The sequence below is a fragment of the Castor canadensis genome, chromosome 6, assembly GCF_047511655.1.
Source record: "Castor canadensis chromosome 6, mCasCan1.hap1v2, whole genome shotgun sequence".
Lineage (NCBI taxonomy): Eukaryota > Metazoa > Chordata > Mammalia > Rodentia > Castoridae > Castor > Castor canadensis.
Window position 1 is genome coordinate 163159268 of NC_133391.1, and position 27446 is coordinate 163186713.

Here is a 27446-nt window from a genome sequence, read left to right on the forward strand (position 1 = left end):
GAGTAATTCATATCTAGGTTTTGAAAATTTCACAAAGTAGGACATGTGTAATGTATATTTGGTTTAGCTAGTCTTATTAGCATGAGAATGACATTTGGTACAGCATATTAGTTTATTTACGAAAATTTAAATATACAGAGCACCATTTGGTAAATGAAGGGCTCCCAATATCAACCTCTGATTCTCAGGTATCTTCAGGTCAACTGGATATGACATTGAATCATACATGTCAGTGGGCCTGCGTGACTCAGCAGGGTCTATGGCTACTGTGAGATGGGCAGGATAGCCTTGGTGCTTCTTACAACCTTAAGTCCATGATTGCCGGTGGACCTTGGTGTTTAAAGTGTCTTGGGACAGACGACAAGTAAAGCAGCCACTATTGTTGGATTTGAGGAACATGAGGAACATGTATTCTGGCTGGTACCAGGGGAGCAGAGGTCCCCTAAGTAGTGTGTCCTTGGGGAGGTCACACTGTGGCTGAGTTTTGAATGATACATAGGAGTGGTTTGGGTGAATAAAGGTGAGAAGGGTCTTCCAGGCTGAAGGAGTGTCATGAAGCATACGGGGGATGACTGTGAATGACATATCTGTGGTTCATTCCATGGGCAAATATCCATTGAGGTGTTCATGGAAGTCACCATTCTAGATACTGGGGACACTGTGCCTTCCTCCCTGGTGGACGAAGCAACCCAGGTGAAAGCACTCTTTCAGAATGTTGTCATCAGTGCTCATGGGAGGGTATGTAGGGGAGACAGCCACCATGCTGGTGGTCATAACTGCAGAGTTCAGTAGGAGTTGGCTGGGTGGCCAGGTATGTGCAGCAAAGAGCTCTTCAAACCAGTAAAGGCAGCCTGTGTAGCTGTCCAGAGGAAAGGGCGTCTGTGTGGGGAGACAGTATGGTAAGGGGTGAAGGAGGCAGATGAAGCATGAAAGTTGGCCACAAAGGACCTTTGCAGTGGAGAGAAGGGTGGACTTTGTCCTGAGGCCTGTCAGAAGCAAGGTTGGCCCAGTCCCTCCCAATAGTTCCTTAACCTGAGAACAAGAGGCTGTGTCTGCAAGTGGAAGTAGCAGGAGGTGAGGTGGAGAGGAGTTGGCCCAGACTCAGAAGGACTTAGGCACAAGAATGGGGACCCCTTTCAGCCCCAGGGAACCAGTAGGATCACTTTTACAGCCGCCATGATGCCATGATGCATCTGGTCCAGATGAAGAAGAGTGTGGAGGCCACTGGAGTAGGGAGAGTAGAGAATGTGGAAATCTGTGGGGATTGCAGAGTTTTCCACAGGCATGCACTATCACATTTGCTTGAGGTCACCCTGTAGGTGGAAAAAGCCACAGGACAGAGTGGGTGTGAAGAGCCTTTTTGCCCAGAATGGTTGCCAGTATCCAACAGAATCTCAGGCCTGGCTCAGTCCAGAAAAGACCTGTGAGAGACCCCCAGGGATCCCCCAGGGAACAGAGTCCAACAGAGAAAGACAACGTGCTTTTTTGACCTCACGGTTAGGGCTTATCAAGATTCATGAAGATTTTGGCTTTAATGAAGACACAGTGACAAACCAATGAAGAATAATAATATAACTTACAACTAACATGTGGTAAGTACTTAGCCTGTGCCAATGTTTTAGGCAGCTCACCCCATATGTGTAACAACTGAATGAGGAGGTAGGAACTGGTACTAACATTCCCATTTTACAGAGAAGTGACTTGGCAAGGGCGTATAGCACATGTGTGGCTGACGCGGGTTGATAGGTGGGGAGTCTGACTGTGGCGTTTGCCCTTTACTGGCTGGCTTATTTTGTTCACTAATTGTGATTTGTGCCAGCCTACTTGTTCTGTATTCTTTGTATGTCACTTGATGAAGCTGTATGTCTCTGTAGTTGCTCTAACTATTGATCTATATGATTTCTAGTATTTAGGTAAGCAGAGAAACAGAATAAACTTGGGTTATTCTTTCCTTTTTGGCAGTATTGGAGGTTGAACTCCTAGCCTCATGCATGCTCTACCACTTGAGCCATGCCTTCAGCCTTTGGGTTATTATTTCTCATGCTTTAGATCCTCTGGGCAAGCTTAAAGGTTTCTTTTTGCCTTTGGTGTTTCCAACACCCAGCACCTGCTTGCCATGTGTTCACTGCATGTGACTTTTGTAGCCCATTTTCCAGGTGGATGGAGTTGAACACAGGGCTTCCGTGTTGCATATCTCCATGGAGTACAGTATGGGAAACAGCACGAGTGGTGCTCTCTGGAGTATTGTGGGGTGGCCACCTGGCTGGGCTTTGCGGAGTTGTACCTTGAGGGGTGGGTGGCAGACGGGGCAACTGACATAGCTTTGATTTCTAGAATGGGCTGTGCCTGAATAAACTAAAAGGCAGAGAGAGTCATACCAGATCTGAAGCACAGCATTCAAAAGTAAGTGTCTTGTCCTGTCATTACCCAGGATGCGTCAAGTTGGGAGAATGTCACTGCTGTTTACATTTTAGGCCTTGTCAGCTTCCTGGCAGTTTTGCTATGTAGCATTGAAGGAAATGTGCCTGAAATAAACAGATTTCTGCCAAAGAATTGCAGAGTGAATCTGTTAAAATCATGGGGACCCTAAGCTGTGCAGCTCTTTGAAGGTGCTCCCCTGTTTCTAGTACCTCCAAATGTGTGCTGGGAAGAAGGTACTTCCTTCTGTGTTCAGGATACACCAGCTCTGACCTGGTAAACCAGGAATTTGTGAAATAAAAGGAGACGAAATCTTTGTTCCAGTTCAACTACCTCATTTTATAGATGAAGAAGCAAGTCCAAGGTCCCATAGTGAGCAGGTGATGTGACCAGTATGAGACTCTCCTGACCCCTTTTGTAAACTCTGCGCTGCTGAGTATTGACACTAGGAGACTTAGGAAGCAAAGCAAGACTGTTCGTAAGGGCCAGAATCTCTATGGTATTTTGCAGGTCAGTGTGGGAACTTGATTGTTGATCCAACCATGTCTTTGGAGTATTTGGAAGGTCTGGGGTGGGTACTGACAGATGTCTTCATGCTTCCCAGAACCTTCAAAAGCTTTTAGCTCTGTGCTTCAGGCCTTTGCTTCAACTGTCACCTTCCTGTTTCCCTGACAAATGAACCAATTTTTCCAAAGTCTCTTTGATAAAAAGAGACAATGGAGGGCTTTCTTCTGCTTACAGTAGTAATGACTTGCATTTGACCCCATCTGCTGGAAACAGGTGTTCTGCTAATGGCAGTGCAACTTTCTTTTAAACGAAGAGGGTAACTCCATCCCAAAAAACCTTCCGTACAGGGATTTGTTGGCAGTTGAAAACACATTTACCGTCAAAGGAATAGCGCTCCTAACTATAGATTGACATTGGTGTTTTCTAAACAACATTAGGACCTGTTAAAATGGACATCATCACTTTAACTAGTTATCATAACATAACCTAATACAATCTCTCCCAAAGAACTATTGACCTTTTCTCATTGAGTTCTTCCCTAGCTATTACAGGGAATAGACAGGAATGTCTGCAAACTGGAAACGTGCATGTACTCTGTGCTTAAGAAGTTCAATCTTTTTTGGTGAGATAAATCCAAAATATAAAGACACAGTCCAAAATATAAAGACCAAACCTAGGCATGGTTTAGGGGCATGGTGCACGAGATGTAACTGTTGTCCCTGCCACTGGGACTTCACTATGAGTCAGAGATGGCTTCATGTCTGAGGCTGAGTTGCTCATAAGTTGCATAAAATCCATTTGTAGGGGGAATGACTCATAAGCTGAAGGAGTGACATTGCACAACCCTCCTCTTGCCACCCATTCCTCAAATGTGAATGGGTGTATCTTGAGATATTGGCTTTAATATGGAAATCTTACTTCATTGATTTCATCATCTTTTTAGGAATGGGTGCATATCTTCTTGGGATATTTTAAAATTTAACTTCCAAATACCTTGTGGTTAAATTAAAAAACAGCTTGTATTGTTTTACCATCTGTTATAGAAATTATTTTTTAAGTGCTACAGGGGTTTGAACTCAGGGCTTCATACTTATTAGACAGGTGCTCTAGTGCTCAATATGGTGACGTAACAGAAATTTTTAGTGAGAGACTTTTAGCTACTTGATCATCATTATTCATGAAAAATGACACATTAAATTTTACCTTTTTTCTTATAAAAACTTGCTACATAAAGACATTTTAAAAAGATTATAAAATTGGTTTATTGTAAAAGAAATTCAAGAATAACTAGTTTAACTTCTTATCCCATGCTACCCAATACAACCAAGAAACATTAAACACATTTACATTAGGTACAAGGTTATACAACAAGAAAGACAATATCAAGGCTGTGATTCAAAAAGAAAAAGAACCCTCAGGTCTCCTTGAGGGTAGGGTAAGATCAGAGCATTGTGTCACATTCCATAGTGCTGCTGCAATATTACTGGGCAAGTCAAAGTTGAGGAGAAAGGAACACTACAGATTCTTGTTTTGTGGGTATACAGCGACTGAAATTTTAGGAACAACTATCTTTTTTTAAAATTTTTATTTTATTCATATGTGCATATAATGTTTGGGTCATTTCTCCCCCCCTTTCCCCCATCCCCTCCCTCCCCATTCCCTCCCTTCCCCCCCCTTACCCCTCGATACCTGGCAGAAACTATTTTGCCCTTATCTCTAATTTTGTTGAAGAGAGAGTATAAGCAATAATAGGAGAGAACAAGGATTTTTGCTGGTTGAGATAAAGATAGCTATACAGGGAGTTGACTCACATTGATTTCCTGTGCATGTGTGTTACATTCTAAATTAATTCTTCTTGATCTAACCTTTTCTCTTGTTCCTGGTCCCCTTCTCCTATTGGCCTCAGTTCCTTTAAAGTATCTGCTTTAGTTTCTCTGCGTTGAGGGCAACAAATGCTATCTAGTTTTTTAGGTGTCTTACCTATCCTCACCCCTCCCTTGTGTGCTCTCGCTTTATCAAGGAACAACTATCTTTAATGAAAGAAAGACAAGTATTTTTTGGGGGGGAGGAGCAGTCCTGGGTTTTTTTTAACTCAGGGCCTCATGCTTGCTAGGCTGGTGCTCTACCATTTAAGCCACTCCAGCAGCCCAAGAAAAGTCTTTATTGAAGAGAAAGAAGTTTATAATGTTTTCTATCCAGGTCCCACTAACTCTTCACAACCCACTCCCATCTTCCCCCCCTCCCCCACCTAAAGCTACTCTGCTGATATTTAAGGTGCAATCTTAGTTTGTGGCTTACTAGAGAATTATACGCACTCCTTTCAAGTGGCTTTGATCTTTTGCACATTAACAATATGCTGTATCACCCATATGCTTAATTTTGCGTTCTACATAGAATTTTATTATCATTCTAAAACTCAACACATGTGCACAGTGACTGCTCCCCTCCCCAGACTTGATTCAAGATTGACTCTTTCAGCTGTGCTTTTAAATTAAAATGCTCCAATTATTATTTATGACCAGCCTATGAAACATTATATATAATACAGTGATTGCATTTTTGAGCACTAAATATTTAAATATATTTAACAAAGAAATTTCATTTTGAGCTCATTTTAAGTTTATTAGCATAGATTTTAAAATATAATTCAATGGAAGCAAAAATGTGATTAACAATTGCTTTTCTGTATTAGTTGTATTAGTTGAACAGTAACTTCTACTTATTGAAATGGAAGTTGAGCTTCAGAAGAAATTTATTTTTAATAGCATTACTGAATATAGCTGAAAAGTTCAGGACATTTGTGATTTATGTTGTGTGTGACTGAGGTATTTGATTGTTTGCGTATGTCATCTTTTTGGCTCTGAGGTTGTTCAGGGACTCTGTGTTGTGTGTGGGTTTTGCCTAGTTCAGACAGATGGATATTATATGGTTGTCAGACCATGGTCCATGATATTCTTGAGCATTCAAGAAGATAGTTGTTGAGGGGAGGTTGTGCAATCATGGGTTGCAATCCCCAGAATGTCAGTGATGATAATTTGACTTTTACTTAGAAGAGCTTTTAGATGTTTAGAAAAAAACCAAGACATGGATTGTGTATTGGTATGGCCTTCCCAGTAAACATGACTGCTTAGATTTGAGGGAGGCATATTGGCTATGACTCCACTGGTGCTGAGGATGCGTAAGTGGGCAGGATGCCATCCTCTTTGACCTGCCCAGCCTTGCCATTGCCACATAGCAAATTAGGAGAGCCAGAGTGAGTTCTAACGATGCTATGATTTGAATATCATTTGTCCCTCAAACTGACGTTGAGATTTAATCTCCCTTATGAGATATTAAGAGGTGGGACTTTTAAAAGGTGGTTAGGGTTCTGCCCTCATGAGTGGAATAATTCACTTATGTGATTAATGGATTAATGGAGTAGCGGACTAAGGAACTATCTGGAGAGTAGGTCCACTGTAAAACCCAATTCGATGTTGTCTCTCAAGCTTACATTCCCTGCCTTGCCATGTGATGCCTGCCCTGCTGGAGGACTCTGACAGCAAGAGGGCCATTGTCAGATGTGGCCCCTTGACCTTGGGCCATAACTGTAAGCCAAAATAAACCTCTTTCCTTTGCAATTTACCCAGTTATTAGCAGAGAAGATGGGCTAAGACAATGAGTTATTAGCAACAGAAAATGGACAAAGACAAATAGGTTATGAGAAGCCAGGCCTTCTATTAAAGAAGAAATAGTCTAAGCCAGGATCCCAGGGCCGCTCATGTTACCCATTGCTTCCTCAAATGTCTTAAAAATGGTATGGTAATTTTAATGATCCCCATACATATATGTTTTAAATTTTGCAAATTGTTATAGTAGTGTGTGTGCTTTGGGTAATTCATGAGAAACAATCACATTGATTGCACACATGATTAATGAGTTACATTAATTGAATAATTCATTCAGTGAATGTTAAACAGCAAACACACAGCAAGTACTTACTGAGCACCTGCTATTGGTCAGGCAGTGCCTGGTGCTGGGGGGTGGGCTGTGGGGAACAGGGGAGAGTGGGCCCTTCTGTGGGATGGGGAAGGAGAGATGTGAACAGACATGCAAGTGGGAACCAAGAAGAGCACTATGAAAGTAACAAATGTTATTCTGGGCAAGCAGTGGGGTCCTAATTTGGTTGCAGGTTGCCAAAGAATTGGGCTCGGTTTTCCTGGCTGTGTCCCTGCTGAGTATGACCGCCTTGAATGGGGCAGTGAGTCAAGAACTCATGGCTATGTCTTTGCGAAGCTTTTGAACACAAATGCCTTTTGCCAGAGAATCAGGCTCTCATTTATCCAGTGGAGCAATTTCTTCTGGGTGTAGGGATTTAAAGTTCTGATGTAGCTGATTATATTTGATTGGTCAACAGAAAATTTGCTCAACGAGGGTATCTCTCTGTCATTTGTAAGCAGTTTTGCCTTACATTCCCTTCTCATCTGCTTGAAATACAAGCTGATGACTGGCTGGAAATCCTGTTCTGTTCCAGGTTCATGGTGTTGATTTTGAACTGGAGACATTTATGATTGAACTGAGGCATTTTGTTGTGTTGTTCATGGTTAATGTCAAATGTTAGGAACACAGAAGCTGAGCTGCTGGTCTGGAGAGCTTAATGAGAAACTGTCATCTTTCCTTATGACGTCTTCTTTTACTCTTGTTCCCTGATTGTTTTTCACGGGCTTTGTCTGTCTTGTTTGGAGAGTTAATATGGTTCTGGAACTCTCAGGTGGAATTATCAGGAGACAGATGTTTTCCTTTGGAGCGTGGTGAGGGCTGTGCTAAGGGAGAGCTTTGTCTCCCTTGTTTAATTAGAGAAAGTCATCAGGGTTGTTTGTGCCACTGTGTACGGCACATGTGTGCACACAAAGGGAGCAGGGAATGGGCCAGGCTGCTGGAGGATGGCAGCTGCAAACCCGAATCACGTGAGCCCTTAAACACTGTGAATGGGGGGGGACAGCTTTGTTCCCTGCGGTAACATTTCTAATTACCCTTTCTCTTGTTCTTCCTATTTTGTAGCTGCTTTTTGGCCAACAGTAAAAAGCATTGAAAACAAATGTCCCCAGAGATTCACCTGTATCAGGTCAGGGTGGTTCATTATTCCCACTCAGAGCTCGGAGTGAACGTGGGCGGTTGACTGCGACACTCCTTAGATTACACTCACTGTGCTTTATTGATGGATTCTGTCTATACTGAGAAGATTGGAGAGTTTTCCTACATTAGTTTGTCTTTTTCTCTTATCAAGTTAAAAAGCATCCCCCTACGGCCGAAGTATGAAGTTCTTACCCTGAAGGAGTCATTCAGAACCAACTTTGTGGCTATGTTCTTGCATCTCAACTCAAGGCTCGAATTCTTTTGGGCTGTGCTTAACTTGAGTCATCTTCTTTTTCTTGTTTTATTTTTCCTTTGCCCAGTTTCTTTATATTTTATTTTTATGCCATTATATGATAGATATTTAAGCTGTCTTGATTGTTGCTGGGCCCGAGGTATAGTAGAAATAAATGCTCACAGTGGTAGGTAAGTGTGTGTGGTGTACACATGTGTGGAGGGAGGGCTGGAGAGGAGGGCCTTCTGGAAAGAGGTGAACTAGCTTCTAGCTGGACAAACCCAGTCCAATAACTTAATCTTTCTGAGCTATTATTTCCTCATTTGTAAAAAATGGGTAAAGCCATTACAGAGTGCCAGCGAGGCCCTGGGAGACTCTCCTCGTGTCTGTGGGGTCTGTGACCCACCTGAGTGTGCCAGCACACAGGCCATGGACTCCCTCAGGTCAGTGTTCTTGCTTGTTGTGCTTTTTCATGGTCACAATTTCATGCTTCATGATGAGTCATTAAATGTCCTCTTACCATGTATCTGTGCCATTCACTGAAGGTTATTTTCAGAATCATAAAATGTGAAGTGAGACATTAGAGTAAGATTTCACATAAAACCACTTTTCACCTGGAGGAAGCCTGGTTTGCAACTTAACTTGGACTTGGAGGTTAAGGTTCAACATCTGCTGCAGATTTGTGGTTGAAGGACTTCTTGTTGCAGTGAGAGCTGGTTCTCTTGCAGACTTGCGTACCCTGCTTCCAGCAGACTGGTCCACATAATCTTTGTGTGTATGGGCCTGAGGATGGGGGAATCTGAAAAATTAACACATGTCAAAAGAGATTCCTTCTCATCCCAGGTTCATTCTCAGTTTGGAATGTTCTAGAAACAGACTAGGGAACTTCAGTTAGTGGGGTCCAGGAGACAGCTGCCAATTCTCCCTCATGCTCGTGCACTTATACATGGGCTCTTTCCATCCTTTCTCAGGTTTGGTTGCAGATAGCTCCCCATCCCTAGAATTGAGGGCAATGGTTTCCCCTTCCGTGCCAGCAACATTCTCACCCTGGGTTGTTCCTTTAACAACAGGAATTATAATCCTCAGCTTTGAGTTCCCTATCCCAGGGCTGCCTTCCATAGGGACAGATGCCTACCAGGGCCTTCATGGGTCTGTACCTTGCATGTGTCCATGTCCAGTTCTGGCTGGATATGGTTTCTTAATATTCTGGCACTGAATAAGGAATAAAAGTAGATGACGTTTTCTAGAAAGGAGTACTGGATATGGTTCCAGATACTACAAGAAAGTCTGTGCGGGTGGCTGCCCACACGTCCAGGGTACCGTGACCTTCCATGAAGGGAGGTGTCTGTTAATAACATGACCAGGTGTGCTCTGCTGGGCAGTGCAGTTTCAATGTGCTGGTGAAAGCCTTCAGACAAGTGGCCCTCCTTAGGGTACCACAGCCACTGATTTACTGTACAGCATAGTTTATTATTTGGGCTTTTGAAACAAATTAGACAGTTGCTTCTCTGTGTTATGTGTTCATTTGGCTCTTAAACAGTGTGACCATAAAATTTATTGCCCAAACCTAAGTAGGTCAGGGTACTGTGTAAACCAGAATATTGTGGCCTCTCTGATCTTAAGTAAACTGTTTGTTCTAATCTTCACAGTTTCTTACAGCTTGTTCAGATATTGCAGCCTTGTTCTCATTCTGTTTACTGAGTGTAACAGCCTGACAGAATGTTTGGGAGAAGAAGGGATGGATCTAGAGCATCATAGGCACATGTGATAGGCACATGGCAGGGCCAGTTAACCTTGACATTGAAGTAGATCTTGGAGCAGGCAGTTGAGCGGCTCAAACACTTGGTGTCAGAATGCAGGTGTTGAAGTCCCGACTCACATCACAGTTCATCTTGGACTGTGACTACATATTTGGAGGTAGGACATTAAGATTAAGTGAAGACATGTGGGTGCAACACACAGGGATGAGGGAGCACAGGGGAAAAGACCCTGTGAAGACACAGCAAGAAGACGGCCACCTGCGAGCCTAAAGAGCTTCAGGAAAAAGCACATCACCACCGACATCTTGATCTTGGACTTCTAGCCTCTAAATTGTGAGAAACTAAATTTTAAGTCATACAGTATTGACACTTTGTTATCAGCAAACTAATACTGTTGGCCCAAGAGTTGTAAAAGCCTCAGACCTAGTTCTAGAAGTAAATGCTGTGGTTCCAGACTAGGAGAGGGAGGCTGTAGACAGTGTGAAGTTTTATTGTTGAGTCCAGGAACCTGGTAAGGGATGGCTGTTAACCATTCTGGGTCATCTGTATCTGGCCATGGTCCTGGACAGTGGGTTATTAGGATATGATTAAGCTTCATTTACCTAGAAATAAGTTGACTGGAAACAATCTCCTGGCAGAGAGCATCCCTCAACCCTTCTACCATGTGAGGACACAATGAAATACCAAATCAAACACCAAATTTTCTAGGACCTTAATGTTGGACCTCCCAGCATCCAAAACTGTGGTTTATAAGCCATGTAGTCAATGGTATTTATTGTGGACTGAGATACCAAGTATATGCACTGACTAATTTAGGAAGAAGAGTACCCAGAGCTCACTTTGGTATTTGTACCAGTGTCATGGCTTGCCTCTAGACTGGGGTTTGTGGATCGGAGAATGTTTGAACTGTCAATGCCCTGAAAGGCCTGTGAAGTCTAGAGGCCCATGAGCCTGGCTTTTCACATGTGGATTCTGCCTGTACCTCCTTGGTGTTCTGGGTCCAGAGTGGGGTCCAGGTATCTTTTAAAAAGCGCCTCAAGTAATTCTGACGATGAAAAGGCAGTCCAGTAGTGCATTAATTTAACCACGAGAGACCCAGGTGGGGGATGTGGAGTGCTTGGGCCACACTGGCCTCTCATTCTCAAGGGTAGACATATAGATATCACCTTGCCAATTGCATACAAATCCCAAAAAACTGACTGCCCATTCCTGCAGCTTCCTAACCTTCACTTGCTTATTTCTTTTCTCTGTCCCTTGCTCTCCTTCTTAATTTCTTTTTTCTCTCTTAACCATCCTGCTCTTGGTTGCAATGGGTGGCTTTGGTTGGTCCTTTTCTTTTTCCTTCTTTTAGCTCCCTCCTATGACTGAATCTGGTACATTATTTAACTTACTAGTCACTCAGCTAGAGTAGGTTGCAAGGGTGACTCACCTGCCCCTGGAGGATGTCCTTTTCCCTGTCTCAACCAGGTCAAGAAGAAGGTACCAGGCAATACACATCATCAGACATTCAACTTTAGTCATCCATGGCATGCCTATGCCTTGGGGGACATCTGAGTTGACTTCTCAGAGTTTTCTTATAATTTCAGTACAAGGCATCAGAGTTGACCATGCTGAATTGCCCTTTGCCTGGATCGCAGATGGCCTTGGTTCCACTTCAGCTGTGACCTTGGCTTCTCCCCTTGGTGGGCTCCAGCATGTAAACAGAACATGAACTCCTGCTGTGCCTCCCTGCTGTCTTGTCTGTTTCTCCATCCCTGTGCTTTGCTGACCTGGGCACATTCCCTGCATTCACTGGATTGTCACAACCTGTTCCTCCTAGAATTAGCCCATTCCTTCCCCTGCTGCAGGCTCAGCTGATTGATGCTGCCCACCATCTCCCTGCCTGTTGATGTCTTCCAAAATTTCTTATCACCCTAGAGATAGAAATCTCCCCCCTCGCCATTTCTCCTCCCTCTCTTGCTTCTCATTCACTTTTGTGGTTGTCATAATTAAAGAATTATTTCTCTAGGAAAAAAAAAAGGAATTTGAGTTTCATATAATCTATGACTTGTAATTAATTAAGTTATTACTTTATCTCACTCCATTTTGATTCCATATTACTTAAAACTATATATTTTGTTGATTTTAAAGAAATAGATATCTCTTTGCCCACATTTTAAACATCTTTGAAAATGGGATACCTATTATAATTTGGAGAACCTTAATTTATTTGGTGCCTTCCCCCCCTTAATTTAATTTAATTAATTAACATTTAATTTCATGTAGTATCTTTAGTCACTAACTTTGTGGAATCCCATAAAAGGATTCAGGAATTTCGGATATTATATTGAGGTAGATTAATAAAATAATCATTTTCTGGTGTGATGATCTGGACTTCTTTTTGGAGAGTGGGGGTGGAGGTTTGAACTCAGCTTCATGCTTGCTAGGCAAGGGCTCTAATGCTTGAGCCGTGACTCCAGCCCCACGATCTGGACTTTGAATGGTGCTTGGTAAATCATTGTTTCATGAGACCCTTCTTTCTTTCATGTCTGGAGCTACCATACTATTAGAGGAAGCCAGCATACATTAAGGACTCTGACTGGGCTCAGTCTACAGTTTTATATATTATAGTAAAGGAAAACAAAGCCTTATTTTTAGCTCTGTAGTTTGAAAGAGTTTTAAAGCAAATAATGCAGAGCTGTTTCTACATTAGAAAGCTGAAGGGTTCTAGTGCTTTTATCCACAGACCTTTATTTCCTTAAGGACAAAAAAGTTGTATATTTTAGCTTTTGGCACCATTCATTTCATAGAACAAAATGGGTTATTCCTTAGCTAGAAATGAAAGTTAAATTTTTTACAAATGGGAAGAACTAAGTCTTGTTTATTCCATTCATCAAAGAAATTTCTGGTGCCTTTTTTTTTCATGTTGAATGATCCCTTTCTTTGCTTTATAAGACATTTATCCTATGGAGCCATGTAATTTGGTCTTCAAGTCTTATCATGGAGTAATGGAAAATGGAGGTTTTCCTTGTCAAAGGGATATATAATAGTCTAAAAGGTTTTTGTAGTTAGCTACTCAGTGGTTCTACAGAAAGCTGGTGAATCCTTACTTTCTTTCTTCACCCTATAAATTGCCTGAACAGCCTGGGGCCTGCCTCTACTCTCTGGTCATTTTGCTGGGGCTTTATTCCCAAGTCAGAACAGTCCAACCAATGTCCCCAAATCAATAAAGGGACAAGAAAGAGCTATGGCCTTGGGAGGGGTCTGAATGATCATTGATGCACAGAAAGGTAAGATGATGTCTGACTATTATTTCCTTGTCGAGCATCTTCTTGGAGTGAGTGCCCAGCTGTCTTGTGTCTATGAGTAGAAAATGAAGACTAATCACAGTATTAGTCAAAGCCTACAATTTGTTAGGAAAACTTCATTCTGAAATAGTAAAAAATCTGAGCTTCAGAAAGGTCAGAAATGTTGACCTTTCCAATCTTTGGATCTTTCTTTGGACTTTTACCTGTTTTTCTCTTATTCTCCTTTGTCTCTGAGCATGCGGATTGGGTCTCATTTCTTAGGGGGCCCAGATAACTGAACAGAGACTAGTCCCATAAAATATGACAAGTGGGAAAAGACAGTTGATTGCTTGAAACCCTGATTCAAGTTCAAAATAATGTTACTGACTCTGGGAATGGAATAGAAGAAAGTGCAGAAAACCAGCAAGAAAAAAAGCAAATAGACAAATTTACCCAATATAAAAATGAATCAGAAATGGTGCTATACAAGTATGGCTGGAAATTATCTGTGGGCTGTGATAATCACAAGCCAAACATGAGTCACCTGGGGAATGTGGTGTGTTTTTAAAACAGTCATCACATTGAGGTGGGGAAGTAGGCCACAACTTGCGAAGAGAAATGTACACATTGTGATTTGCAGAACTGTACTTTTCCAGTAGTGGGCAAACTGCATAGTATGTCTTTATAAGACAAACAGGGTGTTATTACACACAGATAATTTTATTTTTGCATAGCATATAATTGTCTTATGTAATGTTTGCCTCTCAGGGTATGCATATGTTTATTATAATTGCCATATATAACATTTGCCTGCCTTGGGTTCTAAAATCTGGAATATCTTCTGTCAGGTAATGGTAATATGTCAGCTTTTTTTGAACATGTAATTCTTTCAGTAAACAAATAATTTGATTTTAAAAGACATAGTAATTTTTTCCCCTTTAATTAGCTATAAGAAGTCCACCAGACTATAGAAAGATGTTTCTGATATCTAGAAACTTGGGGCTTGGTGAAAATGGTCCTTCTCAGTCTTCTTGGATCTAGCACCCATTGCTGTGGCCATGGGTCCCTAGCCTAATGTGTCTAAAACAAGGGTCACTGGTCTTTTCATGGAATTAAATTTTTTTAAGAAGAAAAATCCTTTATTAATACACTGTAGTAGGGCCTCAGTGAGGGTAGACTGGGCACCCTGCCACCCACTCCCAACCCCACTTTTCATGAGGGCCCAGGTTAGTGTTCACCTATGTTAGTGGCACGGTTGTATGTTCCCCTGTCCTGCCTACCCATCAAGTGGGCATGAGCGTGAGGGGCTGTGTGTTGCACAGCTGTGAGACAGGTAGGGACCATCCTTGCCCTGGCTGGCAGCAATGTGGTACCCTCAGGGCCACTGGGCAGGGGCCTCTTGCCTGCCCATCCTGGATCCAGTTCCCAAACGTGCCTTGGAGCATTAGTTGCAGCATTTGGGAACCACCCATTTGTCCACGTTGGGGTGACAGTGGGCTGGGAGGTGTTACTGACTTCTCCAGCCCTGGTCAGAAGTCTGCGTTTTTACCTTGCCTTGGACCTGGAAAGTTATGAAGCCCCCTGAGTGAGCACAGACCCCTCTCTTTGCTCTGCACCTGATCTCTCTGCTCTCACAATCTCTGGGCATCCCGTGCTTTGAGCACAGTCCCTCTGGTGGTAACTGTCTGGTAGCATTCAGGAGCCTCTGACAGCCTGTGTATGGCCATCTTCGCCTCAGAATTTCCCCATCAGTCAGGTGGTGACCACATGCTTTCTGAGAGTCCTGTGAATGGGTAGATCAGCAAGGTCACCCTTGGCTTTGACTGAGGCCATGCCTTGTGATACCCATGGGTGGGGCTGATGGTGTTTAGTTCTTACACAGAGAACAGTCACATATCTCAAAGTAACTCTCAGCAGCTGCTGTGTGAATCAACATTTCCAGACACTTAGACCTCAGGGATACAGTAGATTTCAGCAAGGTGCTTAGGAAAGTCTCTTATTATGGAGTGATAAGGACAAGAATATAGTGGCAAGCTGAATGTCTGCCATATTCATGAAGTGAGATTAATAAATCTAGGTCACTTTGCTAATGGGGAGTGGCAAGACTGCAGTACTGATCCGTATCTCTGATCAATAGTGTGACTGAGGACTGTTGACAGGCAGGTATCAAATGGGTGGGTGTTCTGAATCAGAGCAAGGAAACAGACGTGATTGATGCCACCGTCAAGGTCTGTGGCTTTGAAGGATGGGTTTTGTCAAACAAGAACAAATTTACTAGGACATACTTAAATGCAAAATTGCATCTGAAGAGTAGAACCTTTAACTGTCTATAATTCAGTGCAACCCAGTATACTGTTGGCACTGTCAAAAAAAAGACACTGTGCCAAAATGAGTAGAAAACGTGTACACACAAAATCCTACACATGAATGTTAATAGCAGCTTTAGACATAATTGCCCCAAACTGGAAGCAACCAAGGTGTTCTTCAAGGTGAATGGGTAGATTTTAGTGTATTATACAATGGAATACTATTTAGTGATCAAAAGAAATGTGCTATTAAGCCACAAAACACAGAGAGGACTCTTCAAGCATATTGCTAAGTGAACGAAAGCAGTAGGAACAGGCTATATACTGTGTGGTTCTTACCATAGGACAAGAAAAGGCAAACTGAGACAGTGAAGATGAGTGTTTGCCAGGGGCTTGAGAGAGAAGGGATGAATGGTGGAGCGCAGGGGATTTTAGGGCATTGAAAGTGTCCTGCATGATACATGACAGTATGCATCAGTCAAAACCCAAAGAATATATTTCACAAATTGTGAAGCCTGGTGTAAACGCTGGACTTCTGTTATGGACTGGTAACATGTCAGCAGTTGTTCTTCTGTTGAGATAAATGTACCATACCAGTAAGGATGGAAGAGGGAGTGTGTGGAAACTCTCCGTGCTACCTGCTTAACTGCTCCAAAGAGTAAAGTCTATTGATCAATTATTTTTTCTTTTCTTGTTTTTATTGTGCTGGGTGGGGGTACATAGTGGCATTTACAGAAGTTCTTACAATATATCAAATGTACCATAGGACAACCTTTCCTGCTCTTTGCATAGTGGGTAGACAAAGCAGCAGAAACAGTCCGTCCTGGAGGCATTTGGCAGAGTTGTAAGAAGGCCAGCATAGAGCCAGGCAGCCTGCATTCACATCCTGGTCCCACCTCTTCCCTGGTTCAGCCTGGGGCAACTTTCTGAACTTCTCTTTGCTCATCTGTGAAATGGGAATCATGGCTGCACCTTTCTAGTGGGCTGGTTATAAGGTTACATGAGTGAATACATATAAAACTCTTACACATGCCATGCTCACTGCAGTCAGTTCTTTTATTCATCCAGAACTTGGTTCTAGAGGACAGAGCAAGTGGCAGTGGGTGGAGGGAGGCAAGGGGTCCTAGCCTCGTGGCCATCTTGCAGCTTCCTTTGTATATGCTGCTCTCCAGACTGAAATGCATTTCTTTTCTACCTGGCCAAAGCTGACTTCTTTGGGAAGTCAAAGTTTCCATGCTACTTTTCTCCAGAACTTGCTCTTTCATAGGTAGCTATGGGCTCTCTCTTTGGCTCTCACGGCATTCTGCATAGGACTCTGGTTCTGCAGGGCTGTTTTCCTGTCTATGTCCCATCTTTGTAGGGCAGGCTGGGATTTAGTTGCCACTGCCCAGTGTCCGACTCATGCTCATCCTTGTAACAAGGCCAGCAATGAAGGGACTCCTCAGGACACAGGGTGCTGCATGGAACTGTGGTCTTTCTTGATGAGAAGTGGTTATGGAAAGCTGGGTGATTCTACCTGATGAGTAGGAGCAGATGAGCAGGTAAATCCCATGACCCCGAGGCCATCCAGCTCAGTGATGGTAGGACAGCCACAGTGTTTCTCCCAGGGTGTGACAGAGCTCCAGCAGGAGAATCACCCACATCTAGCTGATGGGTATTGTTGTTTTGTTGTCCTGTAAAACAGTTTGGCTGAAAATGATTTGGTTTTGCTATATTTATTTATTATTTTTTGAGGCAGAGTCTTGCTTCTGTAGCCCCGGCTGGCCTGGAACTTGTGAGTCTCCTGCCTCGGCCTCTCTAATGCTGGGATTACAGGCGTGCACCACCACACCCAGCTCTTCAACTGCCTTTTAAAGCGTACATTTTGATTTCATGAAGTTACAAATTCAAAACCCTCACTTTTTCCTTTAAGATTTTAACTGGAAAACTGTTATTTTGTTTATGATCCATTTTTACTAAGCATTTTCAAAAGAATCTTTGGTAAATGATTGGTTTCATTAATAAAGCTGAAACTCCTCTGAACATTTCAAACTGCATTAGTAAATTTTATATTTTCAATGTCCATTTCAAGTGTTTCATTTAAGTGGTGCTAAGGTTGTACCAAAAGGGGGAATCCATCAACCAAGATGGGATGGCTAGAGGATTGGTGAGGACACTGCTGCAGTGGACTGAAGCATGCCACCCGTGTTCAGATTACTGGGGTTTTATAATACTAAGGGGAGAGAGGAAGGAGAAAGCTTACTTAGTGACCTTTGGAAGGTCCTATGGAGCTGCCTGTGTTCTTGAAAAACACTGGTAAATAAAGGGAAAGAGTCAAGCTTTGATCCTGCTAATCTTGTGACCTTCCCCACTCAAGCATCAAACGTGAACGGGGTTCTTCTTTAAAGAGAGCTGAGATCTGGTGGATACTGAAGCCGAATGAAGGGCCACCAGCTCAGCAAAGTCCCCAAAGAACTGTTCTCTATGCAGAGATCATTAATGGCTTTGAATGTCACCAAAACATAGACTCCAGGCACCCAGACAGCACATGCCTTCTGATGAAAGCATGCAGCACTACCTGTTATGGGGTTTTACAGAGACAAGAAAGAGGATCTGGCGAGACCTCTACATCCAATTGCTACCAAAAAAATGGAGGAAAATGAAAATGCAGCCACAAGAATACCATGAACAGTTCCCAAAATCTGGGAGACTTAATTAAGAAACTTAATCTGTTTCTTCCATAAAAAATTCAAGAATTAAAAAAAGAAAAAGATGAAGGCAGATCTAGAGAATGCAAGAAATTTAAATCCACATCTACTAATTTCAGAGTCTGACCTTTTCAGATCCTGTTTTGTTCTGTGTGTGTGTATACATGCATGTGCAAAAGTAGGGAGATTTGATGTTGACAAGGTATCTGATGAGGTTGGGAATTAAAACATGACCTGGACAGAAATGTATGTGAGACCCCATCCCAATGGAGAAAAGCTGAATGTGGTGGGAAGTCTAAAATAGGAGAGTCATGGTCTAGGTCGATGCGCGCAGAAAGTGAAACCGTGTCTCCAAAATACCCAGAGCAAAAGGGCTGTTAGAGTGAATTAGGCAGCAGAGCCTAGCAAGAGTGAAGGGTAGAGCCCTGAGTTTAAACTCAAGTACTGCCAAAAAGAAAAAAAAAAAAAAGGAAGGAAGGAAGGAAGGAAGGAAGAAACAAAAGAAAGACACAGGTTTTAGCAGGGCATGGTGGTGCAAGCCTATAATCCAGTTACTTAGGAGGCGGAAGCAGGAGGTTTTCTTTTTCTTTCTTTCTTTTTCTTATTGTACTGGGAGTACATTGTGACATTTACAAAAGTTCTTACAATGTATCTTAAATTCACCCCTTCCATCTTTCTCCTTTATCCCTCCTCTCCCCAGTCCTGGAATAGTTTCAACATGTCTCTTTTTTCCATTTATATACAGGTGTACATGATATTTCTACCATATTCACCCTCTCTTCATATCCTACCCATCCCACTGATACCATTCCCCCTCCCTGAGACAGGACCTGTTTTACCTTCCTGTTCTCCATTTTTATAAAAAAAATGACAGTTTTGTTTGTTTAAGATAGCTATACAGGGCGTTTCATGGTGACATTTCCATGTATGTATGTATTATAACCCGAATTGGTACACCCCCTCCATTTTTCTCCTTTCTATCTTAGTCCCCTTTTTTGAGTTCAAGGTCAGTCCAGGCAAAGTTAGCCAGACCACGTCTCAAGAACACTACAAACAAGAGCCAGGCATATGACTCAAGTGGTCGAGTGCTTGCCTAGCATGCTTGGGGCCTGGGTGGAATCTGAAAAGAATTAAAATAATTTTTGGGTATGATAGTGGTATTGTTGGTTGGCTAAAAAAGAACTTTTTGGGGGAGGATAAGTGGAAATATTTGCATATTAAATTATATGATGTTTAGGATATGCTTCAGATAATCTGGATGGGGAAGAGAGAGGTCAGCAAATACAGAATACAGAGGAATACAGGGGATGTACAGGAAACAAGTTTGACCATGCATGGACACCTGTTGAAGTTGGGTTTATTATACTTGGGTCTCTTTTTTTTTGTATGTTTGAAATTTACCAAAACACTAGTTTTTAAAAAACCACTTTGATTGTCTAACAACCTAGGCCCTCTCTAATATTAGGCAATTCCTATAAAACTATAAATTAAACTTATGTTTCTAAGATTTTAATATTAAATCACAAGTCTAAATTACTTAACTATATGTTTTATTTTATTATTGTGATTATTTTTGCAGTTTTGGGGTTTGAACTCAGGGCCTCATGGCTTCACACTTGCTAGGCAGGCAGGTACTCTATGATTTGAGCCATTCTGCCAGCCCTTAACTATGAATTTTAAAGTAGAACCATGACGTTGTGTATAATTAAAATATCAAACAGGCACAGATTTTTTTCAAATGAAAATTATTCATTTTAAAGATTCATTCTCAAATGATGCTAACCTGTCAAGGAAGCAGCTTAGTAGTCTGGACAAGTTTGTCATTACTTTTCCAAGAAATTGTTGTTCTCAATTGACCAAGGATTTTTAATGATCAGCAAGATGCTTGGCTGAGATGTCAACTGGACCCTTGCCCAGGACACATCTAGAGTGGGGACATATTGAGTTCTTTATGAACTCAACATGAGGTCTGGCAACAGGTCTGTGAGTCGATGTCTGTCATTACCTGGTTTGTCTTAATTCCTGGAACTTTGGAACTTATGTGAAGAGAATAAGTAATGGCTTTGACTGTATCAGTTGATTTTGCATTTCTTTGTGTTTAGAAAGACACATGGCTTTCTGGCTAGCCTTAAGAACATGTAAACTTGAGGGGACTTTCTGGCTTTCTTAGGGTTTTACCTTACTCTACATTGGACATTTTAGTGAAACACACTACCCTAGGACTTGCAGTTCCCTCTAAATCAGTATGAGCCAAACCATGAGTTACAACTCACGAGTGGGCCTCCGTCAGTTTGGTGAGTCACAGTCTGCATTCAGACATAGACTAGAACTGAATGGAAACATCGAAAGGCATTATAAGTTGTCAGAATAAACATTACTTTCACTTGTATGCATTTCAGCGCAGGCACATTTCTTATGGTGAATGACATGGAGGCTTTGTGTCATTTTAAGAGCCAGGGACAAGGGCAGTCCAAGAAGTGACTATGGTGTAAGAGGGAAACCTGAGACAGAGGGTGGCAAGCTCAGAACATCTGCAGGGCAGATGTCTGTAGAACATCCTGCAGCGTGGGCTCCTCAGCCCACCACAATTCTGCCTCAGATACTTCCCACTCCTCCCGGTAGGGGAGAGGCCCAACATCTGGAATGCCACTTGGGTGAGACCAAGAGAGAAAATTAGCAGCCCAAATTTGAGGTGGGCGTAGAAAGCTTGGTGCCAAAGTCCATATAACCGAAGGGTTTTTATTTTGACGATTTGAGGTTAAATAATTTTCATGTGGTCACATGGGGGTGATTTTGAAAAGTGAAATCATTATAGAATGCATTTTTTTTAAAAGGAAAGGTACAAGACCTCACATTGAAGTAACGGTTTGCCTGTTTTTTTCTGATATAGGTTTGTTGCATTGACTCCATGGAGAGTGTATCACCTGATTTCCGTCATGATACTCGGACGTGTTATTATGCAAATAATAAAGGATATGGTTTTGTCTAGAACAAGAGGTAAGAACATTTTGATTTAATTTTTATGCATTTAATTTTATATAGTCTGATTTTTCTGTAGGAGTATTAGCCAGTTAATCCTTTGAACAGAAGCAAGGTAATACATCATATAAGCACCGATTTTCTACTTTCAACATAATAACTTATTTATCTGATACCATCTCTGGTCCTAATGGCAGCTACTGGGCAAAAGGTTTATGAGTGCTGGTTTCTCTCGACTTTCAGTGCTATTCCAAGTACCATTTTGATTTTTAAGTAGGCTGTAGTGAGAATAATAGTTAAATATTTGTTACATCCTACAAGATGAAACTAGGCCAGTGTAAAATGGGCTAGTTTATATAAAAATTTTCTCTGCCCCAATGAAGAAAAACAATTTAAAGTAAGTAGTCATATATACTTTTAAAAAATGAGTTGATGAAAAATGAGATAATTTTAAACATTAGGTTTAAAAGTGGGAACTTGAATTATCTTAAAATTTGATTATGGTGGTTTTTGAGTAATTAAATTATATTATAAATCTGAGCCAAGCTTTTCCATGGTTGGAGCTACACTTAAACGGGCAAAAGTCCCTCCTGGAAAAAAATTGAGCACCGTGAACCTATATGTACTAAGATAGATTTGATCAAAAATAGCTCTGAGGAGGTTAGAATGGGACCTTTCATTTGGCCACATGTACCCCAAATGGAGGGATAGTTTTTTTGAGGTCCTTGTGGACTGATGTGCATAAGAACTGCTCAGCTTTCTGGCCCAGTTGAGTGACTGAGTCCACTTTGTAGGAGAGGACTTCCTGTGTAATAGTAACTCAAGACCATGGATGTAAGCAGTACAGGTTTGCAGTAATGATATTCTGTGGGTCAGCTTTAGATCTGCTTTATATTTTAAGTCTTTCCAGTTGTTAAAACTAAATCATATGTAAACACGTTTTAGAAAGATTGTTTACATTAGTGTGTTTCCAGGTTTGAGGGTAATTTCTTCATGCTAGCCTTCTGGGAAGGAGAACATGTTTGTTTTTGTCCAATTTTACATTTCATGAATCTGTACAAGCACTTTTTCTTTCCCTCTGTCCTTCCCTCCCCACCTGACTCCTTCAGGTTCACCCCTAACAGGTGACTGCTCTGCCCCTTGCCCCAGGCTGTCTCGAGGTGGGCATCTCATGCCTCAGGATTTTGCCCAGGAGCTCCTTGATTAGTCCACAGGATTCCTATATTCCTGCCTTGGCTCACAATACATAGTGCAGGGCATGTTTTCTTCAAATAGATTTTGTAACATGTTCTCCCCAGGACCACCCTAAGGGGAATCCTAGAAGACATAGGTACATGCAAGTTTTTTTCAGTTAAATAGAGCAAGTTAACGTACAAAGGAAGCTGAGCAATGTAATATTTTAAGTTGTGTATCAGTTTTGCCCCTTGTCTGGGCACAAGTAATGAACAGACAATTGTGGAAGAATAAGGATGAATTTGAAAGTCTCAAAACCCCCAAGGAATTCTGGGCAATAGCAAGGTCTGAATTCAAGTTGGAAGCTTGGATTCTAGTAAATTCTAGAAGCAGTGACTCACCTTTTCATATGCCATGTCTCTAACCACTCTCTGGACCCTAGAGTGGAGAAAATGGATGAAGGTAGGAGGGAGATGTTTGTACACTTGCTTGCCTTACTAAAAAAAGAGAGAAATGAGTGTGGTTGGTGGACAGGGAAACAGACATTTAGAACTTAATAACAGAATCTCTGCAGTCACTGGGCACAGACCAGGTGGGGGCTGAATAGAGGGGGGAAGTCTGGTCAAAGAGAGGGCCAAGGGACAGTATAAATGGCAGGGACTGAACAGGGAATGAGTAAATCAGTCGTCAGTGGAGGGTGGGCAGAGGTACACTGACAACCGACTCTCAGGCTTTGCAGGTGTTGAGCAGACAGCACTTCTGAAGGCTATGGTCAGAGATGAGGCTGCCAGGTAGAGCACTAATCCAAGCCTTGGATAAGCCAAGTAGGAATGACAGTGAGTGCTGGGTACATGAAGGACTAGAGTCCGTGGACCCAGTCCCTACTGGGTCTGCTCTCATTAGAGGTGAGGTGCCGAGCTGTGGCAAAAATGCACTGCAGATTTCACAAGAGGGAAAGTGGAAGAACACAATGGTTGCAAATGCTCCCCAGTAGCTGTGGGGAGCAATGGGGACATGTGTTGGGCCCCCCTCCCAACTTAGAGCTTAAGCAGAGCCTGGGGTGGAAATGACTGGTCTGATTGCCAGCAGGAAGAAGGACAAAGAGGTCAAAGCCAAGTTTAAGGATGCAAGAGGAGTTTTCTACTCTGTAGGATTCCCCAGAGTCTGTATGGAGGAGGTAATGCGGGGATGTTAGTAGGTACAGAAGTTCAGCCATCAAAGATGAACAATTTGAGATCTGCTGTCCAGCCTTGAACATATAGTTCAAAAGCTGTGCACTTGAAAAATTTGGTAAGAATATTTAAAAGATAATAGTGTGTATTTTGTCTGCCCCATTGGACAGTGAAGTACCCCAGGCAGGGACTATGTTAGTGTGTTCCATTGATCATGGTACCTATGTAAGTGTTTTGCATGGAGTAGGGTCTCAGTGAATATTCAGGGGCTGATTACCTGAATTAGTCAGGGTACCTGAAGTATACACTGCCACATTTGATGGTTTCTAGCACTTAAAGATCTAGTTATTTCACTTGAAATAGCTCGAAATATTTCTAAGTTGGGAAATGCCATATTAGAGTGACACCTGGATTACCTTTCACATTTCCCTTGTCCCCATTTACAGGTGCACAGTTGTGGAGAAGCCTCAGCGAAAGGTAGGGAACATTCTTTCAGTCCTGGGGCTAATGGAGGCCAGGGTAGGGGAGGTGACTGAGCTGCCAGGATGTATTTTTGAAATCATATTTTAGTGATGGGGACCTGAGCGTTGCCATAATTTACAAGAGTGGAAAAATACAGTGAAACTGAGGGCAAGGATAGAACTGGGGCTTAATCTAGTCATGGTTTGTATTTTACTATAATGTTGGGCAATGTGAATTTGTGAGAGTCATAATGTGTGAGGATTTGGAAGTGAGGAAAGGGAGGAATTTCCTTTCAGACTTCATTTCTGGGGTGTGACTATCGCTTCTGTGGAGAATGGGGCTACACTGAGTCATACAACTCTGCTGGAATGTTCTGGAAGGTTTAGCCATGCTGTGAGTTCAGAGGACTTTGGAGGAGGGTAGAGAAAAAGAATAGGCAAGTCTCTTACATGTGAGGGTGCAGTGACTCTGACAGCCACTTGACCCCTCTCTCCACTGGGGCAACCTCGGCTCTCTTTTCATTTACTGTGCATCTCCACCATGTGGCAAAAGTGCTGTTTTCACGTGGAGGAGAAAACAGCTGGGATGGTGGCTCACCTCACCAACCAAGCATATGAAGAGTAGAAAGAGGAAAACAGCTCAGGATTAATATTCCAGGAAAGTGAATTTTTGGTAGGAATTCATTTTTAAAAACTTCATGCCTTAAAAATATGTCTGTATTATTTTAAAAAGGATGGGGTATTTGGCTTGTGTCAAAATGGACATCACGAAATAAATGTGCAAAGGGAAAATAATGCCTTGAAAAATCCCATGAACAAGATTTGCACTGCCCTCACCCACACTCTTCCCTGCTGTTAGCATCTGGCATTCTGTGCTACACCTGGTCCAATTAATGAAGCAACCATGGGAAAGTTCTTATTAGCTGCAGCCCGTGCTTTGTTCAAGTTCCCTTAGCTCTTACCTAATGTCATTTTCTGGTTCCAGGGTCACACCTAGGATATACCACACTGGATATACCACACCTGCCTCCTTGGGCAGTGGCAGTGGTTCAGATTTTCCTTGTTTGTGTTAATCTTGACAGTTGTGAGGATTCCTAGGCAGGTCCATTATAGGGGGCCATTCTTGACATTTTTGTCATGTTTTTCTCATGATTATAGAGTTATGTGTTTCTAGGAGGAAGAACACTGAGGTAAAGTACCATTTTGTCACATCCTATCAAGGGTACATGTCACTTACATGATCTATGACTGTCTATTTTAACCTTGCCAAAGAGGCATTTCTCAGGTCTCTCAAAATTGGTTCTTTTTTAAGCAGGAGGATTCATTTGGGAAACTGAATGAGGATCAGAAGCCTACTCATGAGAGTATAGCCGGAAGGAGATTTGAGTGTGAAAGATGGCATACTTAAGTCATGTAGGTGGCTCTGGGCAAAGCCAATCCCTGGCTTGGCAGTTGAGATTCTGGGTTCCAGTGTTGCTCAGTGCAATACTGGAGCAGGTGGGCCACCCTGCATAAGTGTCTTAAGCCTTCTGTGCCTGTTTTCTCATTTACCAGGCAAAAAACCAACCAACCAAACAAAACAAAAAAACCAAAAGAACACGGTTTGCTCTCTAACTGTGGTTGGGTGAAAATTAGATCAAGTGAGTTAGTGCAACTTCAAAGGATTGAAAATAAAACATGCCAGGTGCTGGTGGCTCACACTGAAATCCTAGCTACTTGGAAGTCTGAGATCCGAGAGGATTATGGTTCGAGGCCAGCCTGGGCAAATAGTTTCTGAGAACCCATCTCCAAAATAACCAGAGCAAAATGGACTGGAGGTGTGGCTCAAGATAGAGAGCCTGCTTTGCAAGTGTGAAGCCCTTGGTTCAAAACTCCAGTCCACCCCAAAAAACAAAAAAAACAGAACACCTGTGCTCTTTGATGCAGAGTTCTTTAGATTTACTGATACTAAGTTTGATCGGTCATTGTCTGTTGCTATGGTATGAATGTAGCCCTTCAAATTCATGTGTTAGAAACGTCATTCCCAAAGCAACAGGGCTGAGAGGAGGGGCCTAAGGAGAGGTGTCTAGGTCAGGGGATGAATGCTGCTTATACAAGTGCTTGAGGCCTGAGTCCCAGCTCTTGCCAGGTGTCTTGCCACAAGATGCACACTGCAAAAAGAAGACCCTCACCAGATGCAGCCCCTCCATCTTGGACTTCCCTGCTTCCAAAACTGTTAAGAAATAACTCTGTGTTCTTATAAATTGCCCCATCTCAGGTATTCTGTGATAGCAGCACAAAAGGTACTGAGATACCTTCCCTTGTTTTCTTGATTCCTCATTGTCCCAAGCCCTTCCGAACAGATCTACCACTTGCACGTGAGGTTTCTGTTGTGTAGGCTTTCTTAATACAGAAGCTGAGGGTGTCTGATAAGGATTTGGAAAGAGTATTGTGAGCACAGCAGAACCAGGGACGCTACTCACAGCCAGGTTTGGTCAGAAAGTGCATCGCTTCTTATTCAATGAATAAAGTATGCCTGCACCTCACAGAAGGTGGATAATGGGACCAGCCTTTCAAGAAAGTCTCCTTTACACCATAGTCCCCTCGTTGTGTATTTAGGTATGAGTAATTTCCATTGTGGTGTCAACCCCTGGTGCCAAGTTCACATCTCTCTGGACCTCAGTTTTCTCATCTGTTTAATAGGAGGTCAGGATGAACTACCTCAGACATCCTGCCCAGCATTACGTGTCTGTGTGTGTATAATTTGGGGAGCTTGTACACTGCTTTCATGGCGTACATTGACCAGTATTTCACTCAAAATGATTTAGTGTACACCAGAAGGAACTCTTGTCTGTATTTGTCCACTGTGATTTTTCAACATGTAAGACCATTCAGGACTCTGGAGATAAGAAACACTTGAGTTCCACCGACGATGGTTTGGTGTATTGCATTATGTACTGTGATTCTTAGCACCTGACACTGGATAGTACTTTACATTTTTAACAGTGGAAAAATTTAAAACACAATGATAAAATGCAGTGACTGAAAAGTAGATCTTTGGAGTCAGAAACAGCAGCTGTGTGGCATCAGGGTCTTTTGACATCCATGCTGTGCTGAGCTCAGAGCCCTCCCCTTGCTGGGCAGTGGCTGGACACTGTCTCTACTACTGTTTGGCCCAAGGGTGGGAGCTCTCAGGTTCATCCTCAGGGTTAGTTTTTCTTCTTTCCAGCACATCTAGGTCAGTTTTCAAGTGTGCACTAGATTGCAAAATACGCTAGGCCTCTTCCTCCCGGGGGTTCATCTGTTCGTTTAAGCATCCTTTATCTCACTAGTCTCACTGATAAGAAGCTGGATCAAAGAGTGAGTTGCTCACACTCACAGTGCCACCATGAAG

The 27446-nt window shown here is 42.4% G+C and overlaps 1 protein-coding gene across 1 annotated transcript in view; it reads left to right on the plus strand.

Annotated features, from left to right (window-relative positions):
- The window catches only part of Retreg1 (reticulophagy regulator 1), a 126897-nt gene that overhangs the window by 16071 nt on the left and 83380 nt on the right, over positions 1-27446 (plus strand). Inside the window, exons 2-3 of the mRNA XM_020179608.2 lie at positions 21179-21285; positions 24059-24089. Coding sequence (XP_020035197.1) covers positions 21179-21285; positions 24059-24089 — 138 coding nt within the window. The remainder of the gene's footprint in view (positions 1-21178; positions 21286-24058; positions 24090-27446) is intronic.